Source organism: Lepisma saccharinum, chromosome 1 (genome assembly GCF_977018435.1).
Source record: "Lepisma saccharinum chromosome 1, izLepSacc3.1, whole genome shotgun sequence".
Classification (NCBI taxonomy): Eukaryota; Metazoa; Arthropoda; class Insecta; order Zygentoma; family Lepismatidae; genus Lepisma; species Lepisma saccharinum.
In genome coordinates this window covers 131480738-131497958 of record NC_139229.1, presented here as the reverse complement: position 1 = coordinate 131497958, position 17221 = coordinate 131480738, and the positions used below count along the sequence as shown (strand labels likewise).

At 40.0% G+C, this 17221-nt stretch overlaps 1 protein-coding gene across 1 annotated transcript in view; it reads right to left on the bottom strand.

Annotated features, from left to right (window-relative positions):
* Positions 1-15709: 15709 nt before the first annotated feature.
* LOC145985745 (endoplasmic reticulum transmembrane helix translocase) overlaps positions 15710-17221 on the bottom strand; it is a 34234-nt gene continuing 32722 nt past the window's right edge. Inside the window, exon 17 of the mRNA XM_083119814.1 lies at positions 15710-16220. Coding sequence (XP_082975940.1) covers positions 16113-16220 — 108 coding nt within the window. The 3' untranslated portion in view covers positions 15710-16112. The remainder of the gene's footprint in view (positions 16221-17221) is intronic.

Below are 17221 nucleotides of genomic sequence, written 5' to 3'. Positions count from 1 at the left end.
TATACGCCTTCATGGCATGGTGCTATGCACAGGGGAGAACTTTACCTTCTTTTTTTTTTTACCTTCCTGCTGCGATGGTGGCTGCTACTCCTGTATCAGCCATGGTTCATTCCGATGTGCACAACAGTCAAGAAGAGGCAAAAATTGTAAGAATGTTTTACTTTGTTCAATTCGTTGTGAACTTTTTAAGTAGTGGCAGGAATGCAGTTCTGTTTAGTGAGTATGTATACATGTCATTGCCTGTAGTTTACATTTAATTGGTAGAGATAATATTGTCAATTCTTGTAACAGTGTTGTGAATAAATATTTGGAGTTTAGTAGTTTCTGATTTAAAACATATTTTGAACTGAAAATATCAAGACAAACACACGTCGGTGTTTGCACCGTATGACAGCATCGTAGACTGTCCGTGAATCAAGTGTGAAAGTTTTCGTAACTATAGAAGGTCATTTCACGTCCATGGTAACAAAGTTAGAACCCACCTCACCTTAAGAAAAACTGTGACACCACGAGCGGTGGTGCTCCACATGATACCCCTGTCTTGCAGCAATGGCCCTGCAGCGGAGTTTCCATTGGAGGAGACTGCATTGAAGAACACATTGGTCCAAACGATCATATTCCTCCTGACAAGCTTTCCAAAGACCCTCAATTGTGCGGGGCCGTCTGCTTCCCAAGGCTCGTTTCAACAACGGAAACCCACAAAAATCCATGGAAGAGGCATCGGGGGATTTCAGAGGGATGTCTGTAAAGGGGATTACATGAATGCCCATTTCACGTGCCATCTGATCCATGTATGCCTGCGTGGACTTTGCCGTATGACAGGAAGCCTTGTCCTGGTGAATGACAACACGAGATGTATTGCTGCCATAGAGAGAAGGAATATCATGTCTGTAAAGTGGCTCCAAAATATTAGTCTGGTAATAGGCTGCATTTATTTTAGCCTTTTTTTCCACTCTGCGCAGTGATAGTTTGCTGTTATGGCAGTAACCACCAACAACCATGAACCCGCATGGAAAACTTTCAGCACATTCACGTACCCTCTCAGATCGACCTCTTGCATCACGTGGTTTACCACATCCCAACAGATACACCCATGCTTCATCCAGGGACACCACATACTTCCAGCGGTCCCCTGCCAGATGGCGTTCGTAGAACTTCCGACTGTTGGTCTTCCTCTCCTGGACATGTGAGGCACGCAACTTATGAACTTGAGTTTTGTGCTTCCGCACAAGTTGTAAATTTTAGGCTATGATGCGGTTTACAGTTGCAGGGAAACCTTGCACTGCCTGTGCAATCACTCTTTGCGTTGCAGGGTTTTCACATCGCACCAAGGATCTCACTTTCCGCACAACATCGGAGGAATGCTTGGGCTTCCGGTATGTCCGAGGCCCACTTTGACTGGTTCCAGCAACAGGTACGGTGCAAGCTTTATGGCGATTCAACACTGCATTGATGCCCTTCTTTGACACATGGAATGCTTTCATGTGACACTGTTTAATTATCTGGCTATAACTATAACCAACATCGGAAAGTGCACAGATGTACCCCTCCCAAAAGACTGGAATTTTTGGTGCCATATAAACACTCACTCACACACCAACTATCGTCTTTGCAAGTCAACACACAGTACTTTCATCCTACTGGCTCTGGCTGCTCTGTGCTGTGCCTACGTGCTGCTCCCTGGTGATCGAAATCGTTACCATCGATGGGAAACAACTTTCCGTAGTTTAAAGAGTGATTTATTTACTTTCCAACTTATGAAGGAAGGTTCTGAAACTGCCTGCCTTCGTTGTCCATGCATTTTTGACACCTCTTGATGAAGTTACCCATAACTTGCTGCAGTTCCCATTGATTAATGTTGCTAATTTCTTGGTGGATGTTATCCAGTGTGTGTGAATTTCACTTGTAAATGGCATTTTTTAATCTATCCCAGAAATAAAAGTCACTGGGGGTTTGTTTTCTTAGGTTGAACACTTTCCATCTCCTCAAATTTAGTATACGGAGAGTGGATTGTTTCACGACATGAAACTTTTACACTCGACTCGGGAATCTTGTTTTAAATTGTCTTCGAACTTCACGTGCCGATTGACTTAACACACATGATTCATAAATAAATACACGAGAAGTAGAAAACACAATGCATAGCAAGCACTCTATCACTTCACAGAATAATGAACAGGCCATACAATATAAAACAAGGACCCTCATCACTTGAAAGTCTTGTTTCTAGTTTCAGGACCTCGGTAAAAACTGGTTTCTAGCCCCCCTCGCCAGCTTATGTTAGTGGGTGTCTTAATAAAGATGTATCAAAATGTGTGCGCATCCAAGGCAGCTAGTTTGAACACCTTCTTTTATAACTCTGGTAAGTAAATAACTTTTTACAAATAATTATGGAAACTGTTGTGCGCTTTTTTCATCGACACACTAGATGCTGACAAACGGTCGCGAGTGCCTTGCTCAAACACCTACTCAGCAGCCTACACTTCAATTAATAGTTTCAAAACTATGTTTATAATGCAGTAACAAAATGCATACAAGAATAATAGTGCAAAGTTAGAGAAATTTACTTATAATCTATGTATACTCCATGCTCAGAGTTTAATGTTCATATAATTTGTTACACTCCACATGCGCTGTAGTGATGACAAGGCTCTTTCAAAGTTGATTGTCTGCAAATTCCTCTTATATTCTTCCTCCTGCTGTCAATGGTGAATTACGATTTCTTCAGTCCTTGTCCTTGCCTATTTGTTCATTCTTAATTCCATATTCCTATTTTCTGCAGGTCTATGATGCAGTAAAAGTCCACTTTTCCCCAAGATTTCTACGCATCCATTCCAAATGAATATTCCAGTCAGCTGACACTACTTTGATTTCTCCCACAAAACTTATACAAAAAAACAAGGGCTGGCACTAGCACATGTGACAGTAAAGTCCCTCTCAATATATTTTTGTAAATATTCTGTAATAACATCCACAAATACAGAGCAATTCAGAGTGATTATTATGAAGTGTAAGGGTGAAAACGTACACGCTAGAAGCAAAAAAAAAAGGTCTGTGAACATAGGTCTGCAAATAAACCATTAGCAAAAAGTGGCAGGTGTATTGTTACAATCTGCCATAGACGTGTTTGTTGATATCCATGGTACACTGTACTCTGAACTTTAAACTGTACGCCAAGTTCCATCATTGGTATGGATTTCATGGAAGTTTCACTGGTCGATTATTATTATTATTGTTATTTGAACATAAAACTAATTTAGTGTGTTTGGCAATCTAGCATTATTATGACTTTAGACTCAATAAATATCAACAATGTGACTGTCCTCCCTGCTTGCATAGTGGTAGCGTTGTCGCCTTGTAATCAAGGGGTCCCAGGTTCGATACCTGGTGGAGACACCTACTTTAAACTGTAGGTCCAGTCTCAGTTAGCCTTACTGTGCATAAAGTGGACCTAAAAAAACCTACTCAAACAAACAATATGACTGAATTTAAATACAGACAACGAAATTTCAGAACACGGAATTTATTCTGGGTCAGTTATTTCTAATACATTAGCTCGTAATAGAGTTTTTTCCATTATAACTGTTGCTAACAAAATATATGCACAATAAAACTGATCTCTGTTGGATGACTATGAATGAATGAAAATACATACAACAACACATGTGTTGACTCTACCATGCATTTCTTCAGTTGCCATCGCCAGGGTTAATTTGAGAAACAAGAAAAGCAAAGTATAAGAAATGTGTGACCATGATGTATACCTATTAATTCCAAAGGGTTGTAGTTGAATCCATGGTGCGTAAACTCCTATACTTTTAAGTAGAAGTGCACATCATGCAGCAGAAGACATGACACTTGCTGAAGCCCTCATCAAAGGGGGATGGATTTCAGCTGTTTTTCCGCTCCTGTTTCCCTGTAACAAGGGCCTCTAAATACTGGCAACCTTCCCTTGGTATTGATTGCCTACTAGAGCACTGCAGTGAGAGGGTTTCGATAGAGCGTCAAATAGTGCACACAGATTACTCTAGATAGCGTATGGAAATCAGAGTTGCTTCGCTTGAGCAAAACAGGCAAGATGAGCAGTATTTGCTCGATGCCCAGTAGTACATGTATAATCATAATTTATATTTGGTAGTGGGCCGTCAATTATGGAAACATGCAGTGAAATTGAAACTTAAGTGAACATGCACTGACGAACCATTACATTATGACCACCCCAACCCGGGAACATTTAGCATGCCGGGAGTGCAGAGAGTAACATGTGCCATTGTATATACTATATATAAGCTTTCTGTAAGTAGTGTCTCTGGTACCAGAAAGGAAGAACAGTCAATCTCTCCCAGTTTGAAAAGAGGTCAAATTGTGATGGAACAGTGCCTTGGTACCAGCATCTCTGAAACAGCGCTGCTTGTTGACTGCTCTCGTGCCGCTGCTGTGAGCACATATCTAAAGTGGTGCAACGATGGGCAAAACAACAACATGTCATCTAGTCAATGTCTCGACAGTGGCTCATTGATGCCAGAGGCCAGCGGAGACTGTCATGCATTGTTCGGAGTGACCGCAGGGCCACAATGTGAGAAATCGCCCACAGGTACAACAGTGGTGACCAGGACAATGTTCCACAGCACATGGTTCATCGTACACTGCTGCACATGGGACTGCGAACATAATGTGATAGCTCATTAGGTAGGTGGTCATAATGTAATGGTTCATCGGTGTAGTCATTATCTCCATGTTGGAATGTAGTTTAGTATATCTTACTAATACAGTGTTGAAATATATGACTATAGGCTGCAACTGCCAAGGCTGATATTTTACATACAATTATTGTCACATTAAAATGATATTCTATTGTAAACGCTCGAGCGTACCATGCTTGACCATGGGAGACTCGAACAAGCTCGACTGAGCAAAAGTGGTCCCATGCAGTACTCTATTGCTTACACTCTTGTGTTCAGTCAATGTACTCCATTGTGAGTGTTGCTGTGCTATGTAATGTGCCCCGTTAAGCTGAAATCCTCTGCTGTTTATTCCATCTGTGGAGGGCCTTCCCGATGGCGCAGTGGTCGTCACCTTGTAATCAAGGGGACCCGGTGGAGGCACATAGTGGTTCGGATCCCACTTTAAACTGTAGGTCCAGTCCCGATTAACCTTACTGTGCATAAAGTGGACATAAAAACACCAACTCAAAAAAAACTCCATCTGTGGAAGACTATACATGTTGAAAAAACGCATTCTTAGCGGAATTGAAACAACTTTCTGCTTTTCTTATATTAGCCGCTACGCCACTGACACTGACCATTACCAAATATTACAGAAAAAATTGAAATATTTTCATGTAGAAATCTAATACAATAGGCATCTATGAGAATTTAGCATTTCTTGCTGCTTGATTAGTGTCAGTTTTGATAGTTATTGGGAACAATACGCGTGCTATTCAATTGTACTATAATTATGTATTATTTATGCAGTAATTTGATTATTTTTTTAAAAATAATTCTTTGTTAATCATTAGTCAATGATCAAGTCAAGTATCACATAAAAACTCACCCCTGATACTTGCTTCTCTCCCCATATCCAACAGTCAATTACTGTTGAGTTTCCCTTCTCGTTATTACCTTGACAAGTGAAGTATATATTGAAGTATTAGGTTTAGCGAGATTCTAAGCAGGCATTTAGCTTAAATATAGTGACTTTCTTCCAGACATGTACACTAATTGCCCTAATGGTTTGGTCTGGAAATTTTTGTTCTTGGTATGGAAAATCTGGAAAAGTCAGGGAATTTTGTTTTTACAAAATTGTAGACACCCTGCTATGCCCCTCTCTTGATGTGTTGTATAGAAAGAGTCAAACTTGGGCACATCAAGAAACATGTCCGAGGCAACTTAAACAAGACCTCATGTATTCATGATTATCTCACGAAGTGTTCATTGGACGATCCATGTTCAAAGAGACCTTTTGGCTTCTCCTAGATTACTTTTTAACCTTACAGTTCGTTTGTGCTATTGCTTCTGAATGACATCTTGAAAATGAGACTGCGGTGGAATCAAATTCCCCTGGATGCTATTTTCTTGTGCTAAAAGGTCCAAATTGAATGGACAAAGTTGTGAATTATCTTCTTCAGTACCATATTTTTTGGGCTCTTATAGAAATATCAAAGTTGTTTTTTTGCTCAAACTGCAGGAGCAGCGTATAACAACTTGTGCTATGTATACTATGGATGGGTATGTTTGTGTGTGTGTGTGTGGAAAGTGCCGAAAGAGCAGATAAATTCAAATGGAAAGTAGAAGTCAACACTTACCAAACACACAAAACAAACATTTCTATATTTCACGGGCTGGCTGTATGTTCACTGGATGAACAAAGGAGAAGATAGCAACAGGCAATAGACAAAAAGACATGGTGCTTTCACGCGTTTCATTATTTGTTAGATGGTGGGTGGGATAGAACATGCTGGAAATATGTGGTTCAGATTGAAATAGTAGTTACAAGTAAGGGATGGTTACCGAGCAGATAGCTTCAGTCCAGTGGCAATGGTTGCATGCATAACTGATATGTAGCACCTTTCCCAGCATTTCCAAAATTATATGTTGGTTGACGGGGAAATAGTTGTATAATGGCTACTCTGAAGCAGTCTAAATTTGTAATGTGGCTGTTGGTCAGTTATTAGGGCTGAGCCAATACCACTTAGAAAAGATGCCAATACTCTCACTGATTCCCACCGATACTTGAAAGTAAAAGCAAAAGCAAAGAGCTCCCCTGTGCTTTGCACCACACCATGAAGGCGTATAGTATAGGGGGTGTGGAGTTAGGGCCCCACACTCTCTTGACCACCGCCAAGGTGGGGATGATGTGATCAGCACCATGCCCCTGGCTGTCTTTACCCCCCAGAGTTTCCTCCAGGTACCCACTTTATATTACTCTGGAGCTGCTTGAACAGGTGTAAAAAATTTCAGTTCTCCCCCCACTGGGGCTCGACCCTGGGTCTCATGGTACTCAGACACCCTAACGACTGAGCTACCGCAGCTCGCTGATACTTCAAAACTGTAATAAAATATAATAAAAATATTCATTAACAATAGTGTGTTAGAATTCCATTCTAATTATATGCATCAATTGACCAAAAGTTTACATTAGAATATTAAATTACATGTTAGTCATCACAAATTTAATTTTTTCACAAAACTGGTGCAAAGTAATAAGAAACTTCAATTTTTGTATAATTTCCGGGATAATAAGATTCTACGATAGTGTCAAGAGGCATTTTTGCAGAGCCTGCGAAGGACCAAAATCCTGGAAAGGTCTCTGTCCGTAACAGTAAATAAATTCCAACCAATACTTTCGAATACCAGTACCACTGGTATCGGCCGATACAAATACATCGGCATTGGCTCAGCCCTAGCAGTTATTGCTGATTCCGAAGTTCACAAGTGTTGTTGCACGCAGGTAAAAAACACCATGGATCTGGCAGATGAGAATATATATTATCAGGTTAGAGGAATGGAAAGTGTTTTTTTCAGAGTGAAGTTGTCTGCCGCAGTGTGAGCATGAGGGTGTTTTTTGGACCAAGATGTTTCCGAAGTTGGTGGTAACAGAAAAAGACTCTAGGTTTGTCCAGGAAGACATCTCTTGTGTCAGGATCACCATGGAGAATGGGAAGAAGGGAAGGTGGTGTGTTTGATTTTGGTGAGGTCTGGGCGAGAGTGGCTTACTAGCACAGGAATGTTGTCAAGTTTTTTTTATGTGGATGGATGTGGGAGGATCAAAGTAGCTCTGGTTGTTTACAAGAGATGAGTAGTAGCGACTCTGACTAAAGCTTGACTGTAGTTGTGCTAGGATGTGGTGGAGGAGTCGAAGCATTGTGGGCAGGGTAGGTCAATTATAAGTGAAAAAAAAGTTTCCACATGATACGTAAATTATGCATAAAATAAGTAAAGTACATAAAAGACTAGAATCAAACAAAAATTAACAGAAAACTTGGTTTTTGTGATGGTTACTGTTATGTATGGCAGTTGGCAGTGGTGGAAAACTAAAAAAAAAAGGCTTTAAAAACCTTTCCTTCTGGTACATGGTCTTGTATTGGAATTTTACAAACTGCCATATTCACATTCACATCATAATTAGCCTATGCAAGTGCATAATATGCATGAGAAAGTAATTTGAAGCTGTTACTAAAACTTTGAAATCCAATCATATGAACAGGTTTCTCAATTTTTAAAAATATGTGAAAGAACAGTTCTATTTTATAAAATCTGTTAGTATGGTTGAAGGTGAGGTGGCATTGTAAACGATCTTCAGAAAATAACGATTTTGTGCTGAAATATGGAAGAAAATTAAAGTTTAAAATGTAATATAATTAAAGTAGTTTTTATATTACTAATTTACGGAAGAAAATTAGTTTCTTACATCAGCGTAAAAAACTAGTTTTCTATGTGAAGTAAATTAGGTGTAATTTACGTAAAAACCGTAATGAGAAAATTAACTTGCCACACCGATTGTGGGGGAAACACTTTACATGCAACGTTTCCACCCTATATCAGGGGTCTTCCTCAGAACTAAACTTTTTTGGTATGATAAGGATGGGTGCTGGAGAAGTGGAGGTGGTTGGTAAGTTTTATGTGGAGGATGTAGGTTGCCAGGTGACTTGACTGTTGAAATAGAACTAAGCGATTTTAAGGGAGCTGAACTGAATAAGTTGATTCAAGAAGGTGGGAGGAATGATTCCTAATGCATCCAAGGCATAAAGATGACATCTATGAATCCAAGCTAGAGGAGTGGTTTTAAGGATTGGAAGTCCAGAAACTCTTCTTCTGTTCATAAAATGGTTGGCACATGAGGAGACCAGTTTGGCACCCATATTTGTGCTGTGTTGGAAGGAAGCGTCTGTCTTCAAAGTGGAAGCAAGGATAGTGTTGAATGGCAGTGGTGGTAAGTTATTATGTCTAGGAAATTGTTGGCATAGAAAGGGGGGCATTGATTTTACAAGAGGTTGTAAATGGAAGTAAACAAATGCTGATCATAGGCATGCACAGACCCTTTGATTAGGGTGGGCAAAGCCTTGATGAAAGTTCAGTCGGGAAAGAAAAAACACATATTTATCTCACTGTTTTTTTGCATTGATGGGTGTATGTATAAAGGGTGTCCCGGGAGGAAGTGGCAATACTTTGGGAAATGGTAGTATGGGTGATTCTAAGCAAAAAAGTTCATATGAACATGGGTCCGATTTTGAACAAAAACTGAGATATGAACAGAAATAAAAATGTTGCCACCAACATCAATGCACTCTCGTATAGGGGGTGTGTGGTAATGCCCCACACTTTCTTGACCTGGTCGTGAGTGGGGGTGATGTGGTCAGCAACATGCCCCTGACTGCATTTACCCCCCCCCCCACCACCAGGTACCCATGTAATTCGATGCTGGAGCCGCTTCCACCGTTAGAAAAATACTTGTCTCCCTGGCTGGGAGTCGAACCCAGGATCCTTAGCATGGTAGGCAGACACCTTACCGACTGAGCTACCGCGGCCTCTTAGTAAACCACACGTTCCCTTACAATTTCACAAAGTGAGATATTTTTAATTTCCTCGACCTTTTGGGACAATTTCATATCTCAGTTCTCGTTCAAAATTGGACCCATGTTCATATGAACTTTTTTGTTTACAATCACCCATACTACCATTTCCCAGAGTATTGCCACTTCCTCCCCAGTACACCCTGTATACATTATACAGTGCGTCCATTTCGATCTTCAGCCGAGAGATCGGGAGAAGCGTGGCGGGCGGCGCTGGCGGAGATGCCGACATTTGCGGCCTGTAATGCCCGCTTATTTTTATGGACATATGCATACATTTATATAAATAATGCAAAACGAGCACTAACCTGTATTATAATTTATTATCTGTAATTCATCCAAGTTCTGCCCTTATATACACAAACAAATATGCTTTAGAAACGATGTTAAGAACCACAGATAATAAAACATTTTAATCATAGTTTTGACCAGTAACGTCCTGCTTAAGTTTATATCCTTGAAAGAGTTTTGTGCCGATGGGGATCGTTTGGAGGTTTCGAATGTGCAACACTGTATCAAGATTACGTTGTAGACAAAACCGTTAAAAGTCAATGGTGTTCGTGAGCTTCCTTGCAATCCGAAATCTCTGAGCTCGAGTTTTTTGTTCCTTCGCGACAGAGCTGTAAATATAGTGGTGAGCAGATGTAAACCAAGAGCATGTTAATTTCGTACTGTGCGCAAGAGTGTTATTATTGGTTACTTGCCGTTACTTGTTTGTTACTGCAGTGTGTATGTGTGTTGTGTCAGTGAGAGGATTGGAATGCCAGCCGCAAGGTTCACGTTACGAGGAGGGCTGATAAGTTCTCGCCCGACCCAGAAGGACTTTAGCTACAGGCACGAAAATTTCAGGCTATTCAACGTATTCTCCCCGAAAGTCTACACACCTGGCATTTGGTGAATATCAGTTTGAACAACTCTTATAACACAGGTTAGTGCTCGTTTTGCAATATTTATATAAATGTCTGCATATGTCCATAAAAATAAGCGGTCATTACAGGCCGCAAATGTCGGCATCTCCGTCAGCGCCGCCCGCCACGCTTCTCCCGATCTCTCGGCTGAAGATCGAAATGGACGCACGGTATATATATATGATCTTATGCAGCAACACAGAGGCACCATAACGAATAAATGATGTGTCTCTTAAATGTGTTGCCCTCTTTTTTTCTCTAAACAATTGTGTTCATGCATTTAAGACAAAACTGTTTAGCAGCAAGTCTCTGAAGTACTTACTAGTTATAACTAGACCTCTGATTTTTACGTTCTAAAAAGTGCTTTTAGGTTCCTAAAATAGGCTCTAAAAATCCTAAAATAGGTCCTAAAAATCCTAAAATAGGTCCTAAAAATGTTTAAATAGGTTCTAAAAATCCTCAAATAAGTCCTAAAAATCTAGTTAGGCTCGAAAAATCCTGAAGTAGGTTAAAAAAAAACTTAAAATAGTTTCAAATTCTTGGAAAATTTGATTAGGTATAGTCGCAGACAATGAAAACAGGACACCTATATCCTGAAATATGCACTACCGTGCATAATGTTGTGTGTTGCCTAACCCTACAGCGATGGCAGAACTTACCATTGGAAATTTGCTATTCATATCCACTCTTTGCCGTACAGTTAGGCAACAACGTAGCCGCCCCGCTGGGATGCGCAGTGGTAGTGTCGTCGCCTTGCAATCAAGGAGTCCCGGGTTCGATACTCTGTGGAGGCACATAGTGGTTCGGATCCCACTTTAAACTGTAGGTCCAGTCTCCGATTAGCCTTAAGTGAACTTAAAACACCAACCCAATCAATTGTTAGGCAACAATCTTTTTCCATGTTATCCACAGCGAAACTCCGCAATTTTGTCTGTGAGGATCATCTTATATGCTGAAAATAATCTTTTAACAAAAACATAGTCAGTGGTGCAAACTTCAATGCTGAAATGTTAGTTTGCAAGGCGCGAATGCCACAAAGCACCAAAGTTATGTGAAAGTGAGCAAGACCACACAGATCAGACCAGTTTGGATTGTACAGGTACCAGTGGCACCAGATATTTTGCTTTGTTTAGAACTTTGAAAAATCACCATCCACTTGGAGGAAGAGAAATTGACAGAGAGTATGTTCCAAACATGTTCGTCACTGAAATTTTTCCTGACCGAACAAAGCAAATGCCTCTGTGTGACAAAAATCCTGTAAACCCTTCAAAAATATATAAAAACCTAAAAAAAAGGCTTGATTTAGGTGCAAAAACCTAAAATAGGTTCTAACAAGCAAAATAGTTTTTTTTAGGCACTATAAAAATTCACCAGTTGTTGTGTTTAACATAACACTGATATAACTTATTATTTCTTACATACTTGTAAAGGAAAAAATATGTTCAAAACCTAAAATCTGAGGTCTAGTTATAACTTCTCTCTCTTGTAGCATATAATACATTACAGAACACAAGAAAAATGAAAAGAATATTGATTTAATATGACACAAAGAACTGCATGCCATGGGATTCTCTTACACATTTTTCATTTCGGCACCCAGGGAAAACTCCCGCTGCCCCTAGCTACGGCTCTGAACTTGGGAAAACTGTAAGAAAAGCAGATATTGCGAGCTAAGTGAGCAAGAAAATTTTAAGAAATGTATTTTTATTTGTACAAAATTTGATATCGAGGGGGCAATTGCCCCTATGTGACCCCTGCAGGTACTCTTGGCCATCTGGAAGAAATAATGCAAGAAAAACGTGAAAACAAATTCCATCTTAAGTATATTTTTGTTTTGCTACTCTTAAAATTCTACTAGTCTTGCTTTCTTTTACCTCAGTTTTTGGTCCCCTTGCCCCCCTAGAATTGATTTCAATCCAAGGTTGTGGAGGGGCAATAAGAGTATAATATTCTTTAATAACGGCGATAAGATTCCCTACACTAAATTTCTAGGTACAGGTATAATAATGTAGGGACATAGACGTCTGGAAGAGGAGGGGGTGGGCAAGGATGGCCCCGTTAGAAATCGAATGTCAACCTAAAAGTATATATTTCACACGTATAATTTGATTTCAGTCATAGTAATTTACATTAATGCGATAATTTCAAATTCAAGTGGTGTTTTTTGAGGGGGCAACACTATTATTGGGGTAATATGCCCCATGGAAAAATACCTTGCTTGTCCCTCCGTGTAAAAAATCTGCAGATTAGGGGGGGGATTTGCCACACACCCCCTCCCCTGTGCACATGCCTATGATGCTGATACATTCAGTGGGTGAATGCAGCCAGACATTGGGGGTTTGCCTGGGTTCTTTGGTTTATGGATCCTTGGGAGTATATCGAAGGTTTTAGAGCGAGGCTGGTCAGGAATAAGGGTGCATACTGTGGAATTCAGGGAAACTTATGGAGAAGATATCTTCTTCAGATAGGAAGATAGGTCAACATGTGCTAGGAAACAATCTTCCCCCATAAATGTAGCCATCCTAGGTGCAAAATGTGCCCCAGATGCCACTGCTACTGGCAAATTTACCCTCCAACACAAGGGAACCTGCCACACCTCAAATGCCATCTATATCATTTACCTACAACAAATGTGGTGCCTTTTACCTAGGGAAACATCCACATCCCTCAAAAGCCACCATTCTTCCATCCAAAACCAACTTCACTGTTGCCATCCATACCAACAATCACAATATCCTTTTCAGGGACTGCTTTCACGTAGCAATCATCTATCCTTGCCCCAATCCACCAATACCTAAGTACGGAAAAGAGGGGAGAGGGTTTACATATCAGCTATGAGTGCAATGACTCCCCTTAACATGAACAAGGCCACTCCTTACCTTTCCCAACCAACCCCAATTCCACCCCTCATCCCATTCCCTCACACAACACCTAGTGGCGAGTTGTGGCTTTCTTAGGGTGAAGGAAGAAGTTATAGTAAAGAGAGGAAGGTTTGAAAAAATGCAATCAATTTCAGTTACACATATCGCTTGTACTATCCATTGCATTTACAATGTTAGCCCATGCACAAGGTAGAGCAAGGGTCCCTTGTCACACTTGAACTATAAAATATTTAAATGTGAACCTATAAAAACAAAATTGAACCTATAAAAACCTACGAAAGTAACATTGACAATACAGTAAAACTTCGTTAACCCAGACTAATCGGGGGATAAATTGACCGGTTTAACGAAAGTCCAGATTAACTGAAATAACCTAAAAGAACAGTAGAAAGTGCATTAAAACTCAGTTTATAGCAACAAAACACATTTATTATAAGTAAAGGTAAAAGGTAAAGTGTTCCCCTGTGCTTAGCACCACGCCATGAAGGCATATAGGGGGTGTGGGGGTAACGCCCCACACTTTCTTGATCCGGTCGTGAGTGGAGGTGATGTGATCAGCATCACGCCCCTGACCACCTTTACCCCCCAGGGTTTCCCCCAGGTACCCATGTTATTCGACGCTGGGTGGGCGCCGGGGGCACCTTCCATCGTTAGAAAAGTTCACCGATTTGAATCGGCCGGGGATCAAACCCGGGATTATGGTGTATTTAAAGGGCATAGGCCTAAATACACTATACAGTACAGTAAACTGTAAAGCAATACTGTGCATACAATGCAGTACCTACCCGATACCCATATTCTATTTTTTTTTTTCCTTTTGCCTGTCCGGATTAAGCGAAGTCCAGCTTATCGGGGTCCGGATTAACGAGGTTTTACTGTATTTCAGATTTTGCAAGACTTTCGATTTTGTCCCCTTCCTGTCATCCTGTAGATTGAGAATAAAAAGTGCTGCTTGAACTCTGAAATTATGCTAGATGCTTCTAAATTGTACTAGGATTTTTTATTATTTTTTTTTTTTTCAGATAAATGTAATCATACATCTACTTTTAGAGTTTCGAACTTGGGTTACTTATTATTCAGCAGAGTTATGTAATAATGTTAATTTTCACACAAAATTATTTACAATGGCTAAACAAACAAATTTGGTTCTGCACACACTTAAAAAGGTTTGAGAAAATTGCTTGTTTACCCCAAACTATATACCGATTTCCTGACATAAAAATTCCTCACAAACTAAATCAGACAGGACGAAGAAAAGATAGAGGATGGATAGAGAGGAATCATTGTATAAAGCTTGTCGCTTGGTCAACATACTCCCTTTTGTTTGAAACATATCCGCTGGTGAAGTAGAAATAAGATTTGGACAATTTTATTTATATTTCCTGAAAACATATTCCTTTGAATTCAATTTCCCTCTCCCCGAGACTCATGTTTGCAGAGTATGGTAGATTTTGCCATTATCTCAAAAGCAGGGTGCTAGGTGCCAACAAAGATTAAGTTGTGTTAGATTTAGTACTACATTGCTAGGATTGGCATCGCTAATTAAGGAAACTCTTCCTGGTTCCTCAGTGAATCTTTTAACTACGGAACCTTCTGCCACCCCCTGCACTGCCCCTTCCACTCCTCACCCATCTGACTGTAATGTTACCTCAAGCAGCAAAGCTTGTCTGTCCGTCGCCTTTGTGCTGCGGTGGAGGGAGGGAGAGAGAGAGAGTGTGAGAGAGGTAGAGAGAGCAGTCATCAACTCTTGACAGTTGCTAACCTAGGCAATTGTATGTACATTGCACTCATAATTTTATAACATGTATTAAACTCTTAAAAGGTAGACAACTGGAAATAAGTATACATGAACTGTAGAAAGTTCCTCACTTCCTACATGGATGAATCGCCCCTGACAACACCCTACAACTTGGAGTTATCCACAAGCCTGCCAACTTTGCAGGCCAAATACTCTTTTGTTTCCGCCATCTTTGTTTCTATGTCTGAAGGTAACTCGTGATTGCAAAAACAAACAAAACCCCATCTCCTCACCCTGATCTTACTCAAGGCTCACATATGTGTCAAAATGTTGGAGATCTGTCCAGATTGGATTTCCAACTATCTGAAACAGAGTAAACTTCTACAGTTGTGGACATGCTGCCAGAAAAGCATAACAATAAAATTCTTCAAAACCATATAATCTGAGAGAGAATACCCAGGGCAGGTACAAAGAGCAGCATGGAAAAACAAAAGTGAACATGTTAAAGTCGCAACGTAATATATAAAATATATAGACCTTGTGAAATCAAGCTCCACAAAATAACTTAAAAAATGAAACTGAGCAAAGTTGGTGAGGAAAAAAAACCACATACAATTCTTCAACATCACAATAAGTGAATTTCTTCATTTCACATATTTATATACAGATATCCCAAAAACACGCACGAGAGCATGCAATTGGCATGTTTTCCTTCAGTGATGATTGTTAACGAGTTTCTTCCTCATCTGTGCTACACAAAACTACACATTCACGGCAGCAGCAAAATTTAAAAAAAAAAAAAATCCAGTGAAGCACCCTCAACCACAATATCAGTGACTTGTTCCCACAGTAAACAGTTTTCACTTAACACTTCCTCTGAACTCACTGGTTGCAAAGATTTAGTGGCTCGTAGCTTGGACAACTTGCATATGCCAAGTACCTCAAAATCCTTTCTCCATGAACAATATGTAATTATGCTGCTCATCTGTTCAGTTCTCCACTCTTATGAGAGCTCACTCAATGTTAAGCTTCCCTTCACCAAACAGATATAAACATGTTCTGTCTACAAGGAATGATAGGACAAAGTCTGCAATCAGCACTTGCACCAAAATCACACGAAACTGAAAGAATGAGAAAAATAACATGCATGTAATTACATATGTTTTACACAGCTTTCAAATTAGCTAATCTAATTTCTACCGATACTTTATATATTGCACACCTCCAGCAATGTCTTAATGTAATTCACAGTGGCAACGATTTGGTTCCAAAACTGAGGGGGCAAAGGCAATATATTTCCCTTTGTATATAAGATCTAGAATAGTGTGGGATCAAAAGTGACTAAAAGTGTGGGGAGGGGGCAACTGCCCCCCTCGCCACCACTGATAATTCGTGTCAGGTCAGACTTATTAGTACATACTAGGAATGGATAGATTAATTGGTGCTCTATTGATCAGTGAATATATTTGTTGTTGATCTATAAAATTACTGACAATTTTACCACACAGACTAATATTTAGCACTGTCACATGTGATTCCTGGTGAGAGCTTCAAATCAAATTTGGTGCTGAACCAGCACCGTGGGGGGAAAAAACTTGCAGACTCCAGTCCCAACAGACAGGAAGCCCAAAACTTAGGCCCATATTTGTTTCTACTGTTTGTAAACTACACATCTCTGAAAATACAAAAAGCTAAACTTTTAATATATGCAGATGACAAAGTTTTCATACTCAATTAAGTCTGCAGACTGACTTGAATAACTTTGACTGGTGTAAACAATCTGGATATAACCTTACACTTAAATATATTAAGTCAGTAATAGGAAGACAATTGTCTCACATAAGGGGAGGGGGGACTTTTTTTTTTAAAGATGGCGAAAGATTCACTTCAGTCCCTTCCAGATGAAATACCAGTACCATGCTGTTGAGCAATGGAGTGACCATACCCAGAGGAAGGCAGGTCGCTGACAGCCAAGAAGCTGGAAAAGATGTGCCAACACTTTCGACTCAACTCTTTAACGTGCTGTGCTTCTGGCAGGAGAATGCCTATTCGTGGCAAAAAGAATATGAAGGGCCGATTTAAAATTCACTACACACAAACATATTTCATTTTAGGACTGAGC